This window comes from Ostrea edulis, chromosome 6 (genome assembly GCF_947568905.1).
Source record: "Ostrea edulis chromosome 6, xbOstEdul1.1, whole genome shotgun sequence".
NCBI lineage: Eukaryota > Metazoa > Mollusca > Bivalvia > Ostreida > Ostreidae > Ostrea > Ostrea edulis.
This window is the reverse complement of record NC_079169.1, coordinates 19,324,730-19,345,749: the sequence shown is the minus strand read 5'-3', so window position 1 is coordinate 19,345,749 and position 21,020 is coordinate 19,324,730. Positions and strand designations below refer to the sequence as shown.

Genomic DNA, 21,020 nt, shown 5'->3' with positions numbered 1-21,020 from the left:
AGAAGTTTTTGAATAAACTCTGCTTCATATAAATATAAAAACAGGTCAGCTAACAAATGAGCAAAATTCGTGCCCATGGGAATTCCAACACACCTGGGGTGCATTTTACGAATGAACTTTCGACTTACTACCAACTTTACATACTAGAATTCTCGCGTTTATTGAAAGATAATTCACTTCAATGTAAAATAGTGAAAACATAATGTCGAAAATTAAGTTTCAGAAACGTTTTAATTCCTTCTTTTAAACTAATAATTCTGTAATACAATTAAAGACTTGCGACTTTGTCGTAAGTTGTTTTGTAAAACGAGCCCCTGATCACCAAAGACCACGTTTATATCTGACGTTTTAAAGTCCGGTTTCAAGGAACATATTTTTCTACCCCCTAATTAAAAGGAGTTGAAATTAAGAGCAATTAATCAATTAACACTCGTATTAAAGTTAATAATCAATTACTAAAGGGTTGTACTTTGCATTAAAAAATTATCTTTAGCAAGATTGCAAGGGTTTTTAAAATATACGAGTTAAAAATGTAGGCGGGAACCCAGAGTTAACGTGCGCAGTTCTTTTATTTACCGCTGTTACATGTACGTGGTAGATCTGTAAGCGTTATGTTTTTGCTATGTTATCCTGAAAAGTATTTGACCGCTGATTTTAGAAATCATTATTACGCAGGGAGAGGCGTTTCTTCAGTAAATGGGGAGGGGAATTTGTATACAAGCAGTTTTTGGTTTATTTTCCCCCTCAAATAAATTAAATGAAGGTGTCATGTGAACGAGAAAATACTGTAGGAAATATAATGATTTTACAAAAGCTTTTATTGAATGCAAAATCAACCTCAGGTTTGTTTTATTTTATGAAATACTTTAAGACACTTCAGTTTTCAACAGTTGTTACGCAATATACGGTATGCCGTGTGGTTCCTTCGCAAGGGGCGGGGGTTTGCGTTTTTCCTCCTCCTCTTCCTCCATAAAACGATAATCCTCTTTGTTTTTTATACAACAGAACCACAGAAAGCAGATAAGAGTGAACAGCACTGCGAAGGTAGAGAAGCCGATGGCCAGACCAATGATACCAAACCTGGCAGGTGGGTTGGATTTATCAAACGTCTGAAATAAATTAATCGGACAAGGTATATGCTTTTGTAATCAACACAGACATGCATTTGTAATCAACAAAGTCACGCTTTTGTAATTAATACAGTAATATTTTTGTACTTTTAAATACAATCACGTTTTTGTAATCAACGGTCACGTTTTTGGTTATCAACACAATAACGCCTTTGCAATCGGCACAAGAACGTTTCAATAATAAACATAGTCAAAGTGGTTTTGTGATCAACATAGTCATGCTTTTGTAATTAAAAGTCACGTTTTAGCTCACTTGAGCTGAAAGCACAAGTGACCTTTTCTTATCACCAGTCGTCCATCTGTCTGTCCGTCCGTCCGTCCGTCTGTAAAATTTTTCACATTTTCAACTTCTCCAAAACCACGGGGCCAATTTCAACCAAACTTACCAAAATTCATCCTTGGGTGAGGGGCTTCCAAGGTTATTCAAATCAGTGATTTTTCTACATTTTTACAAGGGTCCTATGACTTTCCAATTGGGCAAAATTGTCGACATTTCGTTCAAATTGGGAAAAATCAATTTCATCGTAAATAAGTTTTAAAATCATATCAAACATTATATTATCTTTATTTTACACATCAAATTTTCTTTAACCTTCTAACATTTTCAACTATTCTATCCAAATCATCATTCCCATAACTCTTTGTTAAGTCTTATGTATATAATTCACATGGAATGTTTATTTTTTTCAAATACGTTTTCCTTTCATAATTTTATTATTGGGGAAAATGCAAGCTAAATTGGGAAAAATTTGGCAATTTTTAGGAGGGGAAAGGGCCGAAAATCAGACCCAAAATGGGCCTTAAAACTCACTGCAAATGAAAGGTCATGCCCCTTCAATGGGGAGATAATCACAATCATGAACAAATAGGATGGGGTCATTTCAAAATCTTCTTAAGAACCTCTGGGCCAGAAAAGCTTAAATTTACATGAAAGCTTCCTGACATAGTGTAAGTTCAAGTTTGTGAAAACCATGACCCCGGGGATAGGTTTGGGCCACAGTAGGGGATCAAAGTTTGACATATATAGAATATCACACTCTAATGTTGATCTCGGACCTGGGATTGGCCCCGAGAGTTGATCTCGGCCCTCGCCCTACGGGCTCGGGCCGAGATCAACTCTCGGGGCCAATCCCAGGTCCGAGATCAACATTAGAGTGTGATATTGTTTATATCATATACCTAAAACACAACAAGTTGATAAACATTTTTTTTTAAATTGGGGGGGGGGGGGTCATTGACCCAAACATAAATACATAGTATACTGTACAACGATATTTGACTATTTCATTCCTTCAGAGAGTTTACTTTAATGGTTACGTTTCCAGTACTATTGACATTGTGAAACATGCTAAAGTCTGGGTTTTGTAGCTTTATTCCATTGCTGATTTTTATTTATTTTTTCGGATTTACCAAACTCGCCCGTTTTCAATATTTCATATAATTTGTAAGAGTTGTAGAACTTTGTTTACGTGGCGTCATCGTATGAACGGGAATGTTTACAGATCTGATGCTGCTATTTCTTTGCTTAAGGAATGTTACCTTATACTGAAGTAAGTTTTTTTTTTTACCGTTTCCCATCTGTTTAGCATCTATAAGTCGTTGAAATACGTCGGAAGATAATGGTTCTACTTTTCTCGTTTTATTGCCAAGTCCTCGGGATTTTAGATTTCAGAAATCGTTTTAAAACAGTTTTCTACATCAAAATTGCTGTAAATTAACATTTTATCTCCATTAGGACCGGGGATTTCTGAAAATGCTTCAGTATCACCCTCCATAATCCTCCTACTGTTTTCTGTCACCTAGAACGTTGATTGTTTTGAAATGAAGTTAAATGTGTTATTGTTCTAAATAAACAATTGTTACTTGGGTTACCCCCCTTTGCTTAGATACTCGCTACAATTTAGCGCTGTTTTCAAAAACGTTTTTATTTAATTTTTCTGCTTAAATTAAATTTTGTCGTGGAAGAAAGTATTATATATGAAAAAAATTGTGTCTAACATCATTTTTTCATGTAGTTATGTTAGATTTCAAAAGATTAAAGAAGAAATAGCCATTTGAAATTTGAGGGCGAGACAGCCCCTTGACAACGGGCCGAGACAGAGATATCTCGGCCCTTAGGGCGAGACAGCCCTACCTACTTGCAGCTGTCTCACCCTAGCCAAGATAGGTGTATCAGGGCTGATACACTACTAGGTATATGATATACAAATATATAGGGAAAATCTTCTCAAGAACCATTCGGCCAGAAAAGTTTATATTTACACGAAAGCTTCCTGTCATAGTGCAGATTCAAGTTTGTTAACATCATGACCCTCGGGGGTAGGTTGGGGCCACAATAGCGATCGAAGTCTTACATGTGAATACACATAGATAAAATCTTTAAATATGAGCCAAGGTGACTCTGGTGAGCGATGTGGCCCATGGGCCTATTGATGTAATAAACACAGTCACACACTGGTTATCATTACAAGAACGCTTTTGTTATGAACACAGTCGCACTTTTGTAATCAACATAGTAACGCTTCTGTAATAAATGCAGTCAAAACGGTCTTCTAATCAACACAATTATGCTTTTGTAAGTAACTAAGTCTCGTTTTTGTATTCGACAGTCACGTTTTTATCAACACAGTCACGCTTTTGTAATTTACACAGCCACGCTTTTGTAATCGACACAAGAACGTTTCTGTAATATATTCAGTCAAAACTGTTTTGTAATCAGACTCATGCCTGTGTAATTAACACAGACACGCTTTTCTAATCAGCAGTCACGTTTTCATAATCAACACACAGTCACGTTTTTGTAATCAACACAGTCACGTTTTTGTAATCAACACAGTCGCGTTTTTGTAATCAACACACAGTCACGTTTTTGTAATCAACACAGTCACGTTTTTGTAATCAACATAGTCACGTTTTGCAATCAACAGTCACGCTTTTGCAATCAACACCGTCACGTTTTTGTATCAACAAACTCGCGTTTTTTGTAGAGAATGATGTGGAATATGGGAAATTTCTCAGTCGCATTTCATTCAAAACGATATCCGTGTGTAACGTTTCAAACATAGAATGTTAACAAGTTCATGTACTTAGAAAGTTTATGTAGCTTATAGTTAACAAGTTCATGTACTTAACACGTTCATGTACTTAAAGGGACAGATTCATAATCCCCCCCCCAACTAAGTTTTTTACTTTAATGATCAAAATTTATTGGCTAATGTGTTTTAAGGGTTTCACACATAAATTTAAGGTTATACACAATGGCAGAAGCTTATAGAGAGTTTAATGTTATATAAACAAAGATTGATGCATGTTATTGTTTACAAAGTTTTCAAAATGTATCGTTATCGATCTAAGTTTCTCATCTATCACATTTCAAGTATTCCTTAAGTAAAATGCGTCATTCCAAAGTTAAATTTGTGACTGTGCAAAATTAAGATGCTTTAAATTACAATGTTAACATGTCACTGCATTGTTTATAAACATAAAAATGATTCGAGTCTTGTTTAAAGCTATATTGCTCTTATCCTTCATGGTACACATTTTCGTTTCAACTTTAAATGAGCTATATCTTTAATGTTTAACAACGTGAACCAGTCGTTCATATCTCTGTATGACTGGCTTACAAATTTGTTTCTATTGCGATTACAATCCCACAATTCATCAGACTGGAATAGTATTTCTGTGACTAATTTTTTAATATTTGTTTCCATTTATTTCTATTTTCTATTTGTGATCATTTCGTCTAATTCAAAATCCCTTTACCTTTCCATTGGCTCCTATAGCTTTCCCGTCATCACTGTACTCCACAAACCACCACGGTTTGGTGGTGGTCTCGGGTTGTGTTATGGTAGTGGTTGGTGCTGCTGTTGTCGTCGTTGTCGTCGTTGTTGTCGTCGTTGTTGTTGTTGTCGTCGTCGTTGGTATGGTGGTTGGAACTGGGGAGGTAGTGGGTGAAAACTCTTCTGAAATGTTTAAGAGAGACAGCATAAAACGTTAGCACAGAATGTGAGTGTACAGTATGATAAAGCTAGGATGATAAAGACACCTCACTTATAAGGGAGCGAAGACTTTTAACATACATGTATTACAGAAGTTAAAGGGGCTGATTCACGACCCCCCTTCCCCCAAATTTTGGTTTTCACATTTCAAAAATACACATGTACCTTATTACAGAATTAAGCTCATTTTAGAGAGTTTATTATTGGTTTTGTAAACAAAGATTACTATAAGTTATTGTTTACGAAATTTTCAAAAGAAATGGATATTGATCCAAGTTTAATATATCTATCACATTACCAGTACTCTTTAGGTAAAATGTGCCATTTTAAAGTTTTTGTGACTGTGCAAAATTAAGATTCTTTAATTGAATTACAAAATTAACATTTTACTGGTTTGTTTGTATAAACGAAAAGACTCGAGTCTTTGTTTATATAACACAGAGTTCAGGCTAAAAGATATTGCTCTCATCCTTGCATTCAGAAGGTCAGAATTTTGGCTGTCAACATTAACTGAGTTATATTTTTAATGTTTAACATTCAAAAAATTCAAAAACAAATTTTAAAAAAAAGAGGCAAAACGTAAATCAGTCCCTTTAATGGACCTTGATCTGCACAAACCGTATGGATTTGGCCTTCTCCTAACTTTTTATTTAGCATGATGTAAAGCTGTTATGACGTTTTTCTTTGTTAAGCATGGGGATCAACCCTACCTTGACAGAGGTATTTAAAGCTGTTACTGCAGCCATAGTCTGCCCACGTGTATTGCTGGGAACCGGCAGACTTTAAGCGAATACACTGCGCGGAACTGTCCGGCTCGCCTGAAGACCATGGGTAAGTGTTGTGAGTACTTCCGTAAACACCGGGGCTACAGGGCGTGCCGTCCTCAAACGTGTAAGTGCTCGTACTGGTTTTATATAGACCATGCCAAACATCACCAGAGGTTCTGTGTGAAAAAACAAATAGTCAGGATTGGGACATTAAAATAAAAGTTTTATCCCAACTAAACAAAATAAAATGAAATTAAAAACAAATCAAAAACAGTGTAATCGGACATTATCATATCACCACCATTTTTTAAACAATTGAATAATTCGAGACTATTAGTGAAACATTGTGATATGAGTCAACATCATTTAACATAATTAACAAGACTAGGTTACATTCATAAATAAACGCCAATATTTGTGTAGAAAAGAACCGTCATTTTATATCAATATGTTATGGGGGGGGGGGTGTTAAAATTATTTTCCACACGGGCAGGGACAAACCGTGCTATAATTACATCTATAGATAGTTTGCACCTACCCAGCATTTTGTAATATGATGCTGATGAATTCGATGGCGGCTTGATTGATCTCGGCACTTTTAAGAGAAGCCAGCTTCATCCCCATACCTTCACAACTAGATTTGGCATTCTGCCAGCTACTCGTGGAAACCGGATCCATATGGAAACCTGTGGGTATATCAAAACAGAATCCAATACTGGGAGATTGGAAACCTTTGGATATATCAAACAGAAAGCAATACTGGGAGTTCGGAAATCTTAGGGTATATCAAACAGAAACCAATACTGGGAGATTGGAAACTGTGGGTATAACAAATCAGAATCCAATACTGGGAGATTGGAAACCTTTGGATATATCAAACAGAAACCAATACTGGAAGGTTGGACACCTGTGTGTATATCAAACAGAAACCAAAACTGGGAGATTGGAAACTATGGGTATACTAAACAGAAATCAAGACTGGGAGATTGGAAACCTTAGGGTATATCAAACAGAAACCAATACTGGGAGATTGGAAACCTTTGGATATATCAAACAGAAACCAATACTGGGAGATTGGAAACTGTGGGTATATCAAACAGAAACCAATACTGGGAGATTGGAAACCTGTGGATAAATCAAACAGAAATCAACACTGGAAGGGTGAAAACCTGTGGATATATCAAACAGAAAGCAATATTGGGAGTTCGGAAACCTTTGGGTATATCAAACGCAAAGCAATACTGGAAGGTTGCAGGAATCATTTGAACATTCAGGATATCAATGAACATGCATTTAAAAGATGCCTTGTGCGAAGGCTGTGGGAATGCTACGAGTTTAATTGAGGTATGTTGTAGTGTCATATTAGAGAAAAAAAATACACGATCATACCGAATCTGAACAATATTTTAAAACGTTTAAAGAAGAAAGAAAAATAGGATTTTCTGTGACCTCCATGATGCTCCGAAGTCCATTTTACAAAAAGGTCCTACAACTGAAAAAGAGACCTAGAAAATATTTCATTTTGTATGTAAAATGTTAAAAATATGGTTGTATCTGCTTATTTATTTCGTTTTTAGCCGTAAATTTGCATTTGAAAAGTGGGCAGCATTTCATGAATAAGGAAACGCACTTTAAAGGATTGATCTTCAGTCTGAAATTGTAGCATACTTGAAATCGTAGCAGACATTGTCTTAGCATTGACACAATGTACGTTGACTACACGTATTTTTATACACGATACTTAAGATTGTCGTCTCATAATATTTACATGTACATATTTATGCCTTCGATATCTTTACTAATTGGAATTATACCAATTTCCTCATTAATGTGAACGATATGCGTATGAATCTGGATAAATAATTAAATATACATTATGCAGTACGACTATTTTTTAAAATTTAGAGGATTCTTGAGGGCAGGAACAACAATGACGTCAGAATACGTTTCACGAAGCGCTACTTCATGAAGTATGCTGGCATACAACATAGGAATTCATACCCTCATGTATTTTCAAAACTGAAATTTTTATGTATTTATAGTATCTTAGTAACACTTATATCCAACCCTCGCATAAGTAGTTCTCAGTTGAAGAACAGTCGTGGTCTTCCCAGAGAAGCCCTGTCCCCCACTCCATTTTCACACAGGCTTTGGTTGGGTCGTCTAAGGGCGTGCTGGTGTCTTTCCATGGAGTAGTGTAAAAGGCGCCCCATGATAGCGCCGATCCGTCTATCCATTTGTACACCATTGTGGACTGTGACGTGTCTCTCTGCAGTCCAATCCACACGTGGTTTTGTTTTCTGAATGAATGAATTTGCATTGAAGAACCCAGCATAGAGGAGACTTTCTGTTATTAATCATATATTTAATGAATCTATTTGTCATTGTGTTAGAAAGTGGGGATGTGGGGGTGGGGGAGAAATATTTTTTGATTGTTTCGGTAGAATGATTCCTTATTAATAACTTGTATTAAAGTTCTTAATAAAACGTTTTAAAAGTATATCTTATTAGTATATGTCAATTTTATTTACAATGGATCAGATATTAATATTAATTTATGATTTTATACGAACTTTTTTTTATCAGTATGTACTCCTTGGAAAAGTAGACTAAATGTTCACGATATAAAAGTAAAAGCAACTCGCTATGCAAATAAATTCATAAGAATGGTTTAATTATGCTATAGCTGAAGATAAAAAATCCCTGAGTATTTCCTGGGAAGTTTTGATTTAGAATGCTTAAAGGTTAAGTGGTCGATTTGATGCTTTTCATCGGAATTATCCTGCGGAACTATAAAATTTGGAACTCTTCAAAAAAAGGGAGTTACAAAAAAAATGCTGTCCACAAAAAGAAAAAAAATCACAGAACAGCATTTCCTCTACCGTATGAAAGGCGAAGCTAACGAACAGTGATCAATCTCATAACTCCTGTAAGCAATACAAAATAGATAGTTGGACAAACACGGACCCCTAGATATACCAGAGGTGGGATCAGGTGCATGGGAGGAGTAAGGATCCCCTGTCGACCAGTCATACTCGCCGTGAGCCATATATCCTGATCAGATAAACGGAATTATCAGTAGTCGAAATCAGTGTGCCAAGAACGGCCTAACAATCGGTATGAAACACGTCAGACAGCATTTGAACCAATGATAGGTTGTATTGACAAACTAGATCGTTATAACGACCTTAGAATTTGCGAAATGCTAACTTTAAACGAGACTATTAAAACCACTGCACCATCGACTTGTTGTTCAGTAGCCTGTCTCAATTCAAAAACTGACCATACGCAGAACAAGCTCTTGCGTATCGAATCAGATGAGAGATATAAACACCATACATGCCATATATATGTGGATATTTACTCAGTGGGATTTTCTTGAGTCATCGTAACAAACCGACTGCTATGAAATGTTATGATAAATAATTACATTCTATGCATCAATCCCTAGTGATGTACATTCAGCAACACCCCCATCCCTCGCTGCTCTTGATATGTGACGTACGTATCGCGTTATTATCACATACAAAGTTAGTTTGTAAAACCAAAGGGGACTATAGGTTTCCTCACCGTCTGTCCGTCCGTCTGTCCCTGTGATTTTTTAAAGACTTTTCCCGTTATGTTTGCGAGGACTCATTTGAAACTTGCAGTGCAGTTTCAAAGTGGAAAGTTACAGATCAAGATCGGATTTCGTAACGTTAGATGGACAGGTGTGAAAGAAATCAATTCCTAAATTGTTACGTTTTATATTCACCGTAATCGGCATTGTGTTCCAATAGAAAGGCTATATAAGTAGAACACATAAACAAAGACGGTCGACAAAACTCAGTCTCCCATATTTTAAGAATCATTTGCTTGATTGACACGAAACTTGGTACTCTGGTAATTTCGAAGGCGTAGAGGACCCCTATTAATTTTGAGGTCAAATGGTCAAAGTTCAAAGGTCAACCACTCTAGACATGAGATGATCACTGTTCGTTATCGTCGCCTTTCACATAGGGGGATATTGTACGGTGAACGTCTTGAATTTTTTCTGAATCATTTCTTGTTCTAGCAGTAAATCGTTGGTTGTGTATTGTTTAACGTACCTCTCGGGATTTTTTCACTCATATCGAGACGTCACCATTGCCGGTGATGGGCTGCAAAATTTAGGCCTACATCTGTATACTAGGCGCTTAAGGCCTTTGAGCAGGGAGGGATCTTTACTGTGCCGCACCTGCTGTGACACGGGGTCTCGGTTTTTGCGGTCTCATCCGAAGTACGTCCCCATTTAGTCTCCTCTTACGACAAGCTAGAGGTACTGAGGACCTATTCTAACCAGGATCCCCATGAGACTGCAAAGCGGAACCGATGAATTAAATTCATGTACCGATTGTACTTAAGGATAAACGTTCCCCTTTATGATTTTAGAGCTGGGACAGAACTGCTATTCTTGCTAAAGGGGCATTAGCTGTGAAAATGATGGCAACCATTTTTTTCTCTCAAAATCTCTCAATGGCAAGGAATATATAATAATGCATAATAAAACATTTATTTTGTACACAAAACTACGTTGATAACCGCTTTAAGTGTAAAGAAATATATTAGGAAAAATTATTGTCTAGGAAGACAATAATTATTTAATCACCAAGATTACACATTTATGTGCAAGCTTTGAGGTTAAAAGGTGTTTGCAATATTTAAATACTGGTGTTATTACTGAAATTTATAATTTAGAGCAATATTTATTGAATTCAAATATTTGGTGACAAAATGCCAGCTAACCAAGAATTTTTATACAAGTTTGAAGGCAACTTGTTTTCTCCATTTGCCCCAGTTCTTCCATTTTCACAAACGACATTAAGTGCCTGACGTCACTATATTTCATAATTTCAAAGTTACATATGTTTGTTTAATGAAAGGTTGACAAGAAAACGAGATTTCGTTGGGCATACTAAATAGTAGAACCGCGACTGAATTAGAGACGAAATAATGGTTCAGATATCTGTATTATATGACTACTCAACTGTATGACAAACGGGATGATTTCAGCTTCTCCATCGTCAACTTCCCATATGTATGTAGTAATATTCCATCATCACCTGCATATGGTGTTTATATCTCTCAACTGATTCGATACGCAAGAGCTTGATCTAGCTATGTATAGTCAGTTTTTAAATCGAGGCAAGCTACTGACAAACAAGTTGATGGTACAGGGGTTTCAACAGTCTCGATTGAAGTCAGCACTACGCAAATTCTATGATCGTTATAACGATCTAGTTCGTCAACACAACCTATCATTGGGTCAAATGCTGTCTGACGTGTTTCATACCGATTGTTAGGCCGTTCGTGGCACACTGATTTTGACTACGGATTACTCCGTTTACCTGATCAGGATATAGGGCTCACGGCGGGTGTAAACGGTCGACAGGGGACGCTTACTCCTCCTAGGCACCTGATCCCACCTCTGGTGTGTCCAAGGGTCAGTGTCTGCCCAGCTATCTATTTTGTATTGCTTATAGGAGTTATGAGATTGATTACTGTTCGTTATCTTCACCTTTATAGGAGTTATGAGATTGATTACTGTTCGTTATCTTCACCTTTCATTAAGAAAACATTTTCTAAGTTTAACCGTATAAAGAAAATACTTTCCAAGTTTAATCGTAAGTTTTCGTAGTAGGTATAAGAATAAAGAAAAGAATCCCACAAAATGTCATCTTAGCTAGACAAGGGTGATTTTACACGGTGGTTTTCGTGAAAGAGAAACACCCTGTATCGTCACCCTTGGCTATCGAGGATGACAAAATGTAGGCACCATAACTTCTTATGGTTGATTGATTAATTAATGTTTTCGCCACACTCAACAATTTTTCAGTTATATGGTGGCGACGGAAAATTACGGTATCGGAATTAGATTTTTATGTCATCAATTTTGTGCTTTATACGGTAGGAAGATTTGATTTTAATTATGTTTTCGGTGATAATGAATATTTGCTAATGTAAGATCAATTTGTTTTTTGAATTCTTGTTATTAAAGTATAATGTATGATATACATTTAGAACGCTAACAAAGTTTTGAGAGAAGTGTGATGATTCATTGATGCATTCGTCAGCACAAAAATATACTCCGAGAGTCAATTAAGTGTTCGCCCTCATATTGAATTGTGGGTATTAAGAAAAGTTTTTACCCCTTATTGAATTTTGAGAATGAGAAATGTTCCCCCCCCTATTGAGTTGTAGGTATCAATAAATGTTCTCACCCCCATATTAAGTTGTAGGTATTAATAAATGTTCTCACCCCCATATTGAGTTGTAGGTATTAATTAAATGTTCTCACCCCCATATTGAGTTGTAGGTATTAAGAAAATCCCTGGCTTCTTCCCATTCAGCTTGTGTCTCAAAAACGGCTAGTCGCAGTCCAAGAGATTCACAGTGTGTCTTGGCGGCGGCGACAGTCACCTTGGCATCATCGACGTAGTAAAATCCTGTACATAAGGTTGGAAATAGTAAAACTCTATAGAACATTGCAGGACAAATTAGCAAAAATCCAGTAGAGTAGCGAAAGTTAAATTTAGTAAAACCCTGTAGAGGAATAAAGTTAAATCTATCAAAACCATGTAGAAGAGTAAATGTTAGATTTAGAGTATAGTAAAGCTAAATTTAGTATATTAAAGTTAAATTTAGTAAAACCTGGTATAGGAGAAAAGTTAGATCTAGTAAAACCCTGTAGAGGAGTAAAGTTAAATTTAGCAAAACCCTGTAGAGTAGTAGAGTTAAATTTAGTAAATTAAAGTTTAATTCTAGTAAAACCCTGTAGAGGAGAAAATACCCTACAAAGAAGTAAAGGTTAACTTTCATGGAGTGTGTGTCTTAAAGGGACTGATTCACGATTTCCCCCAAAATTTTGTTTTTCACTTTTAATGATCTACTGTCTAATGTGTTTAATGGATTTCGCATAAAAATTAAGGTTAAACATTATCACAGACGCTCGCTTTAGAGAGTTTGTTATTTATTTTGTAAACAAAGATTGCGGTATTTATTGTTTGCGAAATTTTCAAAAGAAATGGATATCGATCTAAGTTTATTATATCTTTCACATTTCAAGCATTCTTTGGGTAGAATGTGTCATCTAAAAGTTAAAATTTGTGACTATGCAAAATTAAGATGCTTTATATTACAAAATTAATATTTCACTGGTTTGTTTGTTTACATAAAAAGACTCGAATCTTTGTTTACATAACACACATTTCAAGCTAAAATATTGCTTTTATTCTTGCATTCAGAAGGTCAAAATTTTGGCTGTCAACATTAAATGAGATTATTTTTAATGTTTAACATCAAAAATGCAAAATATTTTTTTCAAAAATCGTGAACCAGTCCCTTTAAACAAATAGCGGTACTTAAAGCAGTCATACTGTAACTGACGGTGAATAAGTTGAAAAGTAAGAAAACAAATAGAATAACATATTTGTGATTGAATAAATATAATCTCATTAAATCAGAGTGGATCTGAAGCAATGGACGGTAAAATCAGCAGAAAATGTCGATTCGTGAGTTAAATCAATGTCTTCCCGACAGAAATCTCCGATGTGCATTGACCTCGAGGTCACCAGTTCGGACAAATGCGGAAGAGAGGCACTGCACAAGTGTCAGGTTTGTAAACTTTGTCCCATAGTTTGGCGTGCCTTCTTTTGTTATCTGTACATAATCAATATGATATGAGGTAAGTGACTTGTACCATAGTTTACTATTATTCATTATATTTTATTATAGCTTTCGGAAGCACGGTCGCCTGTTTACAATATGGTGCCCCCCTTTTTTTTTTTTTTTTTTTTTTTTTTTTTAGGTCTTTACATTACACTTTGTACACCATATCTTTCAATGAAAATGACTTTCTATCACCAAAAAATGTATAAACATTAATTAATTTTTTAAAAACTTATTTAAAATGCATATAAATGTTTGGACCGTTGGTTTTGATATTTTCATTTCACACCTACTCATTTTCCGACTTCTAGTACCGGTATTTGCTTCGAAGAATTGAAATTATATACAATTAAGATTCTAAGAACCCATATTTGTGTATTTTCTGTTTAAAATTTAGCGACATATTTAATTGATGATGGTAGTTACTCTATTAAAAATTCTATTGATATTCTTCATTGTAATACATATTTTGACCAAATTGGCTTAAAAACATTTACATGTACATGTACATGTATACAGTGGCAGATTTGGAGGCGTGCGCAGCCCCCCCCCCCCCCCCCCTAAAATTTTCAAATTTAAGGTAAATCGCGGTTATCTTGTTTCGGAAAATGTACTAAACGATAAAAGAAACAATAATTTCTTCCACTCCAGGAGAAATAAATGACAAAATCTTTTGATTTCTTGATTACTTTATTGGGAGAACTTAATTTTTTTCCAAAAAATCCTTTAAATTTGTGTCATTTTATTAATTTCACCTTATTAAAATGGTAGAAAATAGTACAAATGACTAAATAGGAGAAATATTTCAAGCCCCATAAAATCTGTAAAATCCAAGAGCTTCCGGGGGCTTCGCCCCCTGGACCCCCACCAGGGCTTCACCCTGGACCCACTGCCTCATAAAGTGACGCCCCCCGTAACTGGAATTCCTGGATCCGCCCCTGGTATATACAATAAATTTAAAATATCGGCGAAACATAAGCAAAAAAAAATAATTAAGAATTGTATGGCGCGAAACCATAAATGAAAACGACAAGTCTGATTGGCCGTCGCTGTTCATTCTGTCCGCAAAACAAGTTTATTTCTTGAATGCGTTATCACGTGACTGGATCTTTTATTTTAAAAATCTTTATGAACGATACCGGTATTTCTACTTACACCTGTTTCTCTACTTGTTTGCACACATGAAGTGACATGGAGGAGAATATAAAAATACATTGTAGAAAGTCTTTGGGACGAAATCATTGACGATATTATCTTGTCTCAAGCTTCAAATCAGATTGAGTGCGAATATTTATTTGGAGAAGTTAGTCTGAGTCAGTTATCCGTGTTTGATACGGGCAATTTTGATCTGGAGGAACTTCATACAGTGGACAGTGATGTTGTTTTTTAAAGTTTGTGGGCGGGGTTTGAAGAAAAGTGTGGGTTATGTGGTAGTTACCCCATATAATATGTTGGTTGCATGGGTGTGCAGATACCTGAAGGGTGTGGTCATAATGACGCGAGGGAGCATAGCTCCCGAGTGTCATTATGACCACGCCCATCGGGTATCTGCACATATTTATCCAATATGCCAATTTCATAGATAAGATCATTTGAATAGCACATTTGTGTAATCACTCATAATCCGTATAAGCGGGTATCCAAAATTTTATGCAATTATTGCAATCTTCATCACCTGATAAAACAACAAAAAAAGATACTTTATTGATTATATCTATATTTCTATAATATATACTAGATTGAAGTACTAAAATATCGTATCGTTGACTCATTCGTTACTAAACGGAACAACCAATACAACCTTTGACCATGGCGACGCTCCATATTTAGTGTAGCGGTCAGTATAAGAGGGAACTTATACTGCCTCGCTAGAGAGCTAGCTTTTCTAGTGGTGTGGATTCATTCTCTTTCTCTCTTTTCTAGTGGTGTGGATTCATTCTCTCTCTCTCTCTCTCTCTCTCTCGATCGATCGATCACGCAAGTTACATGTAAGCAACAGCGATCAGCACTTGGCTGGGTGACCGCAACACGTTACAAATTGGTGGCAGCGTAGTGACTGGTGTTTGATGGGAGGCCTACTTCAGGTAGAGTCTCATCGGAGCTCTGGGATTTTGTGTCCATGTACGGACGTGGATTCGTCTGGGGACGACGGGTGGTTGTCGTCGGAAACGGCGGATGCCATTGCTAAGCAGGTGCCAAACACTCAGAGAGAACTCACGCTAAGCTTCGGGATGAAGCTTCCCCGACTGGAAGGGGGGGGGGGTGTAGCAGACAGTATAAGGGGGAACTTATAATGCCTCGCTAGTGAGCTAACTTTTCTAGCTATGCGATAGAGCCTCTCTCTATTACTCAAGTTAAGCAACAGCGAGCGTAATCAGCACTTGGCTCCCGTGGACATCCGGGTTAGAATATGTCATCAGTACCCCTTGCTTGTCCTAAGAAGCGACTAAATGGAGCGGTCCTTCGGATGAGACCGCAAAAATCGAGGTCCCCAGTCACAGCGGGTGTGGCACGATAAAGATTCCTCCCTGCTCAAAGGTCGTATGCCCCGAGCATTGGCCTAAATTTTGCAGCCCTTCACCGGCAATGGTGACGTCTCCATATGAGTGAAATATGGTCGAGAGGGACGTTAAACAATATCCAATCAATCAGCACTTGGCCGCGTGACCGCTACACGTTATAAATTGGTGGCAGCATAGTGACTCTAGTGTTTGGTGGGAGGCCTGCTTCAGGTAGAGTCTCATCGGAGCTCTGAAACTTCGTGTCCATGTACGGACGTGGATTCGTCTGGGGACGACGGGTGGTTGTCGTCGGGAACAGGTGCCGAACACTCAGAAAGAACTCACGCTAAGCTTCAGTGCGAAGCTCCCCCGACTGGGGGAAGTGTAGCGGACGATATAAGAGAGAACTTATACTGCCTCGCTAGAGAGCTAGCACTTCTAGTGATGCGGTAGAGTCTCTTTTCATCACGCAAGTTAAGCAACGACGAACGTGATCAGTACTTGGCTGGGTGACCGCTACACGTTACATTAGTAATGATTACGCGGGCAGGTGGTAATAAAAAAAACCCACTGGATCAAACTAGTTCGCACCAAACGTGTATTCATTGTCTATGATGAAAGCAATGTCAATTTCAGAAGAAATATAAGACAAAAGATTCAATGGATATAATTCATTTACATTTCCAATGTTTTCTCCAATAGTAATGATAGTCATTTCTTATGAATTCGATGCAGTTGTGAATAATGCGCGTTTGAATCTTGAGAAATGTAGTACGTTTAACGGCTGGGGATTCGACAGAAATGAAAGTAGAATGTAAGTATAAAAGGTAGACTACAATTTTTAAAATACATGAGGGTATAGATCTAATATATATTGCAATTTCAAAAGTTAACAATATTCACAATGTAATCACACGACTGATAATTATTATCAATAAACTATGCATTGTGATTCGCAATGTTAAAACACAATTTTAAATTAATGTTATATGTAGTCTTATTGTATGAAGGGACTTTTCGTGTGCCCGTTTTATTTTCATCACTTTCGCTGAATAATGCCATTTTGGACACTTGGCATGAAATTGGAACTTGTGTTAACACTTTCTTGACAATTTAAATAATGGACACTTTCTGTATTGTACTGCATACACAGCGGAGAGTGGAGCACGTGGTTTATGATGTTCACATGCATTTCATGAATATTTCGCATGAGAACAAAATGAAAATCAAGACGCGTGGTATTCGCATGTTTTCACATGATTTTCATGCAAACAATCCGTAGGGAAGTCATCTGGAGAGAATCGGTCTTCTAATGCAAACATCAATTATATTTTGGTACGAAGGTGTAAGATATAAAACGTGATTTCAAGCAGGATGACGATAGTAATTGAAGTCAACGTAACCTGATTGTACATGTATGTGTTACATATGTACCGGTGTAAACACGGAACTGTACATATATAGTGTTTAAACTTTGTTCCTTCTCCTTTATAATGCAGCATTAATAAATATTGCTACATTTTCATGCGAATTTTGCACGATTATCACACGTCGAAAGTTATTATATATAACAGCATAATTTAACCTTACCCACATAAAGTATCGACATTTTCGATTGAATACCATGCGACTTAATTTGCATGAATTATAATTAAATATGCGATTTTTCGTATGATTATTACACGATATTTACACGATTTTTGAACGAAAAGGAACATGCATGAAAATTATACATGCCATTATTTTTTTCTGTGTACTGCAATTAATCATTTTTCAAACTTAGCGAATTGTTGGGTGTAGAGAGTGCGCATGTATACATTACGAGAACGATGAATAACGACACAAATCGGTACCAGGCTGATTTCTGACAACAGCAGTTATGACGAGAATTTCCATTATATTCCATTTAAAGAAAACAATTATCGAACTTTTAGCGGAAATGTTTAGATATAAATAAAAACGAAGACTCTTTATGGTGTATTACGTAAGTTTCGTTATTTTGATTTACAAATTCATTGTCAGTTAGACTTGATTGGTTCAAATTTGAAAAGTCGCAAAATTTCTGAATGCATGTTGACCATTTCATTTCAATTTCTTTTTAGAATATACTTCTCCGATATACATGTATCTTTATTCTAACTGACATTTTTTTTTGAAGACTTTATCCGTAGATTTAAAATATATTAACAAATAACGCTTTCAATTTTCATAAATATTTTTAATTCAAAAATGAAAACGTCTTTCTGAGTCGTTTAGGCATGTTTTATTAGATATTCATTTAAATCGCAGCAAAATTAGAACTCTAAACTCTCTTATTTTCAAACAAAACACCTTTTTATCATTCCGGAAAAATCCCAAAAAATCATATAGAATAAAAGAGAGCTTGTATTACTCTCTAGATGGTGAAATCATAGGTCATAAGAGGTGTTTTAATGAGCCATTGAATAAAATTTTGGTATAATGAGCTTCCTTTTTAAGAACCTTAATAAAAAGAATGATATCAGTGAACAATGAAGCTCCATGAAAGAGAATGCTTATTATGTAAATAACATGAACACTACATACATGTATATCTAATGCAATAGTTTACAAATATGACGTTCTATAGCGATCTTTTAAAATAACTTTATTTGGTATGAGCTATTTTTTTTTACATGACTTCGATAGTGCCAAACACCTGTGAAAATCAATTTCACTATTATCTTCTTAAATTCATGAATTTGATAAATGAAATCTCCATAACACAAATATTTAATGATGTTCCGATTAAACTACATGTAATATAATCCATGGCATATTATGAAAAATATGGAAGATACCCAAGATATTTGAGGTCTGGGAGTCCAAATCTTGAATGCATCATATTTGATTTAACCGTCTATTACATGTATAAAGTAACGCATAACTCAAATATGATGATGTAATTTGCCGAATTTGTCTTTTTTTTCTTTTTCTTAATAAAATTTTTACAAAAAATTCCAAAATATCCGAAATCGTAAGTGGAATTTTCTTACTTTAAAGTATATCAATTTCTGTATCATTTTGTTCATTACATTAATTTTTTATGCATTTCCTTGTAAGAGGTCTTAATATGAAGCATTTGTAAGTTTAAGATTTGCTATTGTAGAGCCTTGTACCATATAATGTACATCTTGGTATACTCAAATTATCAAAACGCATTTTTTAAGATTAGCTTTTGATTTTTTTTACATACTTAGTGCTCCTACATTACAGCTCTTACAATGCTGTTACATTTTTTTATAAAAAGAAAAAAGAAAGAAAAAAAAAAAAGAAAAAAGAAAAAAACCTTCAGTTGCTATTTCAACTGTAGTTTGTTATTATATTTATGTCCTTTCTATGTATTTAATTATTCCCAAGGGTTGTTTTTAAATTGTTTTATATGTTATTAGGGTAATTATATCATTATATTAGGCGCCATATATCAATAATAATAATAATCAGGCATTTTAATTCTGACACTATGAATGTTTTATTTACATGTATGTGCACATCAATTTTATATTATCTTTTCTCTCACATTGATAAAGCGCTTTAGAACTAAATAAATGTTGATAGGGCGTTATATGAATCTGTTAATTACAGTTACAATTACATATATTTAGTTGCGATTTAGTAACAAATAGGTCGGTTTTATGAAAAGTATTAATTTTTGTAAAATCTCTATAGATAGTTTTACACAGGGTACATTCTTTTCACGAATGTTTAATTCCACACTTTTCTAACTGGTCTATGATGCCCTATATTTGAAACTATGTGGAGAAAAAAAAATATGATTTCTTTTATACCATACAGAGTAAGATGTTTTGTTCCTCAGAACAAAATATTAAAGTTTCAAAAAATAATTAAAGGAAAAACATTTACATTTTTGTGAATTTATCTAAATATTCATATCATGCATCAAATCACAGCAAAATTTAAACTCTGAAATCTTTTATTTGCAAACAAAACACGTTATATCAATCTGAGAAAAAACACATAATAAACTCATGTAAAATAGTGCTTGTATCACTCTTTCGATGTTAAAATTATACTCAATAGGAGATGCTTTAACGAAACATTGAATAAAATTTTGGTTGGTGAAATGAGCCACGGTGAAAATTTTTAATCCGCTATATAGTTCCTTTATAATTCCTCGTTCATATATTTCTGAAAGAGCAAAACTAAGTATATACACAAGTAATAAAACCTGCTTCTTACTCAGGACATAACTGCACTCAGTTGAGAATGAGGCACATACAAACTCTCCGTATTAGTTGTAATTTTGTTGAGAAAATGACCTCTCTCATCCCACAATTACATTAAAATATACTCTTATGATTTAAAAAACAACCAACCCCCCCCCCCCCGAAAAACCCCCCAAAACAATAATGATAAAAACATATGCATATATACATGTAGTACCTGACACTTGAGCACAGTCTATTATTATTCCAATTGCTAGAATTAAAAATCCTGGTAGCATGGCCATCTTTGTATTAAACAGACTAACAGTTAATCTGCATTAAAAAGTATTCCTCGTTATTGTACACTCAAAGGTGACGGAAACGTTCGATCGTTGTTTTACAATGCATCATGTTAAAAATAGAAGGAAACAAAGGCACTTCAAATTTTGAAGAAATATGGATATTTTGTATTCATTCTTTAAATTAGTCCAAATAATTCCTAATGATTTCTCATCAAATGAATAGCATGGTATTGAATCGTCTACAAAGCCAACCATTGCGGCTTATGTTTGGCGCAACCTATGTAAATAAAACTTTAATAGAAGCGCATGAACATTCTACAGAACTGAAAGTCACGCCCCGGGAATAGGTAAAAAACAAAAGTCTGAAGCTGTAAAACTCCGACAACAACGCCTTGCGTTCTTTGATCCTACAAATTGAAAATAATCATGTTATTGTTTGAAATGTCCTTCAA

The 21,020-nt window shown here is 35.4% G+C and overlaps 1 protein-coding gene across 1 annotated transcript; it reads right to left on the bottom strand.

Annotated features, from left to right (window-relative positions):
• Positions 1-800: 800 nt before the first annotated feature.
• Positions 801-20,675, bottom strand: LOC125646184 (uncharacterized). The gene is made up of 7 exons (XM_048872366.2): positions 20,505-20,675; positions 12,212-12,359; positions 7,963-8,195; positions 6,434-6,581; positions 5,839-6,071; positions 4,893-5,092; positions 801-1,109 (listed from the first exon to the last, which is right to left on the bottom strand). Exons 1-7 carry the CDS (start codon positions 20,569-20,571, stop codon positions 894-896), a joined length of 1,245 nt encoding a protein of 414 aa, XP_048728323.2. The 5' UTR covers positions 20,572-20,675; the 3' UTR covers positions 801-893.
• Between the last annotated feature and the right edge of the window lie 345 nt (positions 20,676-21,020).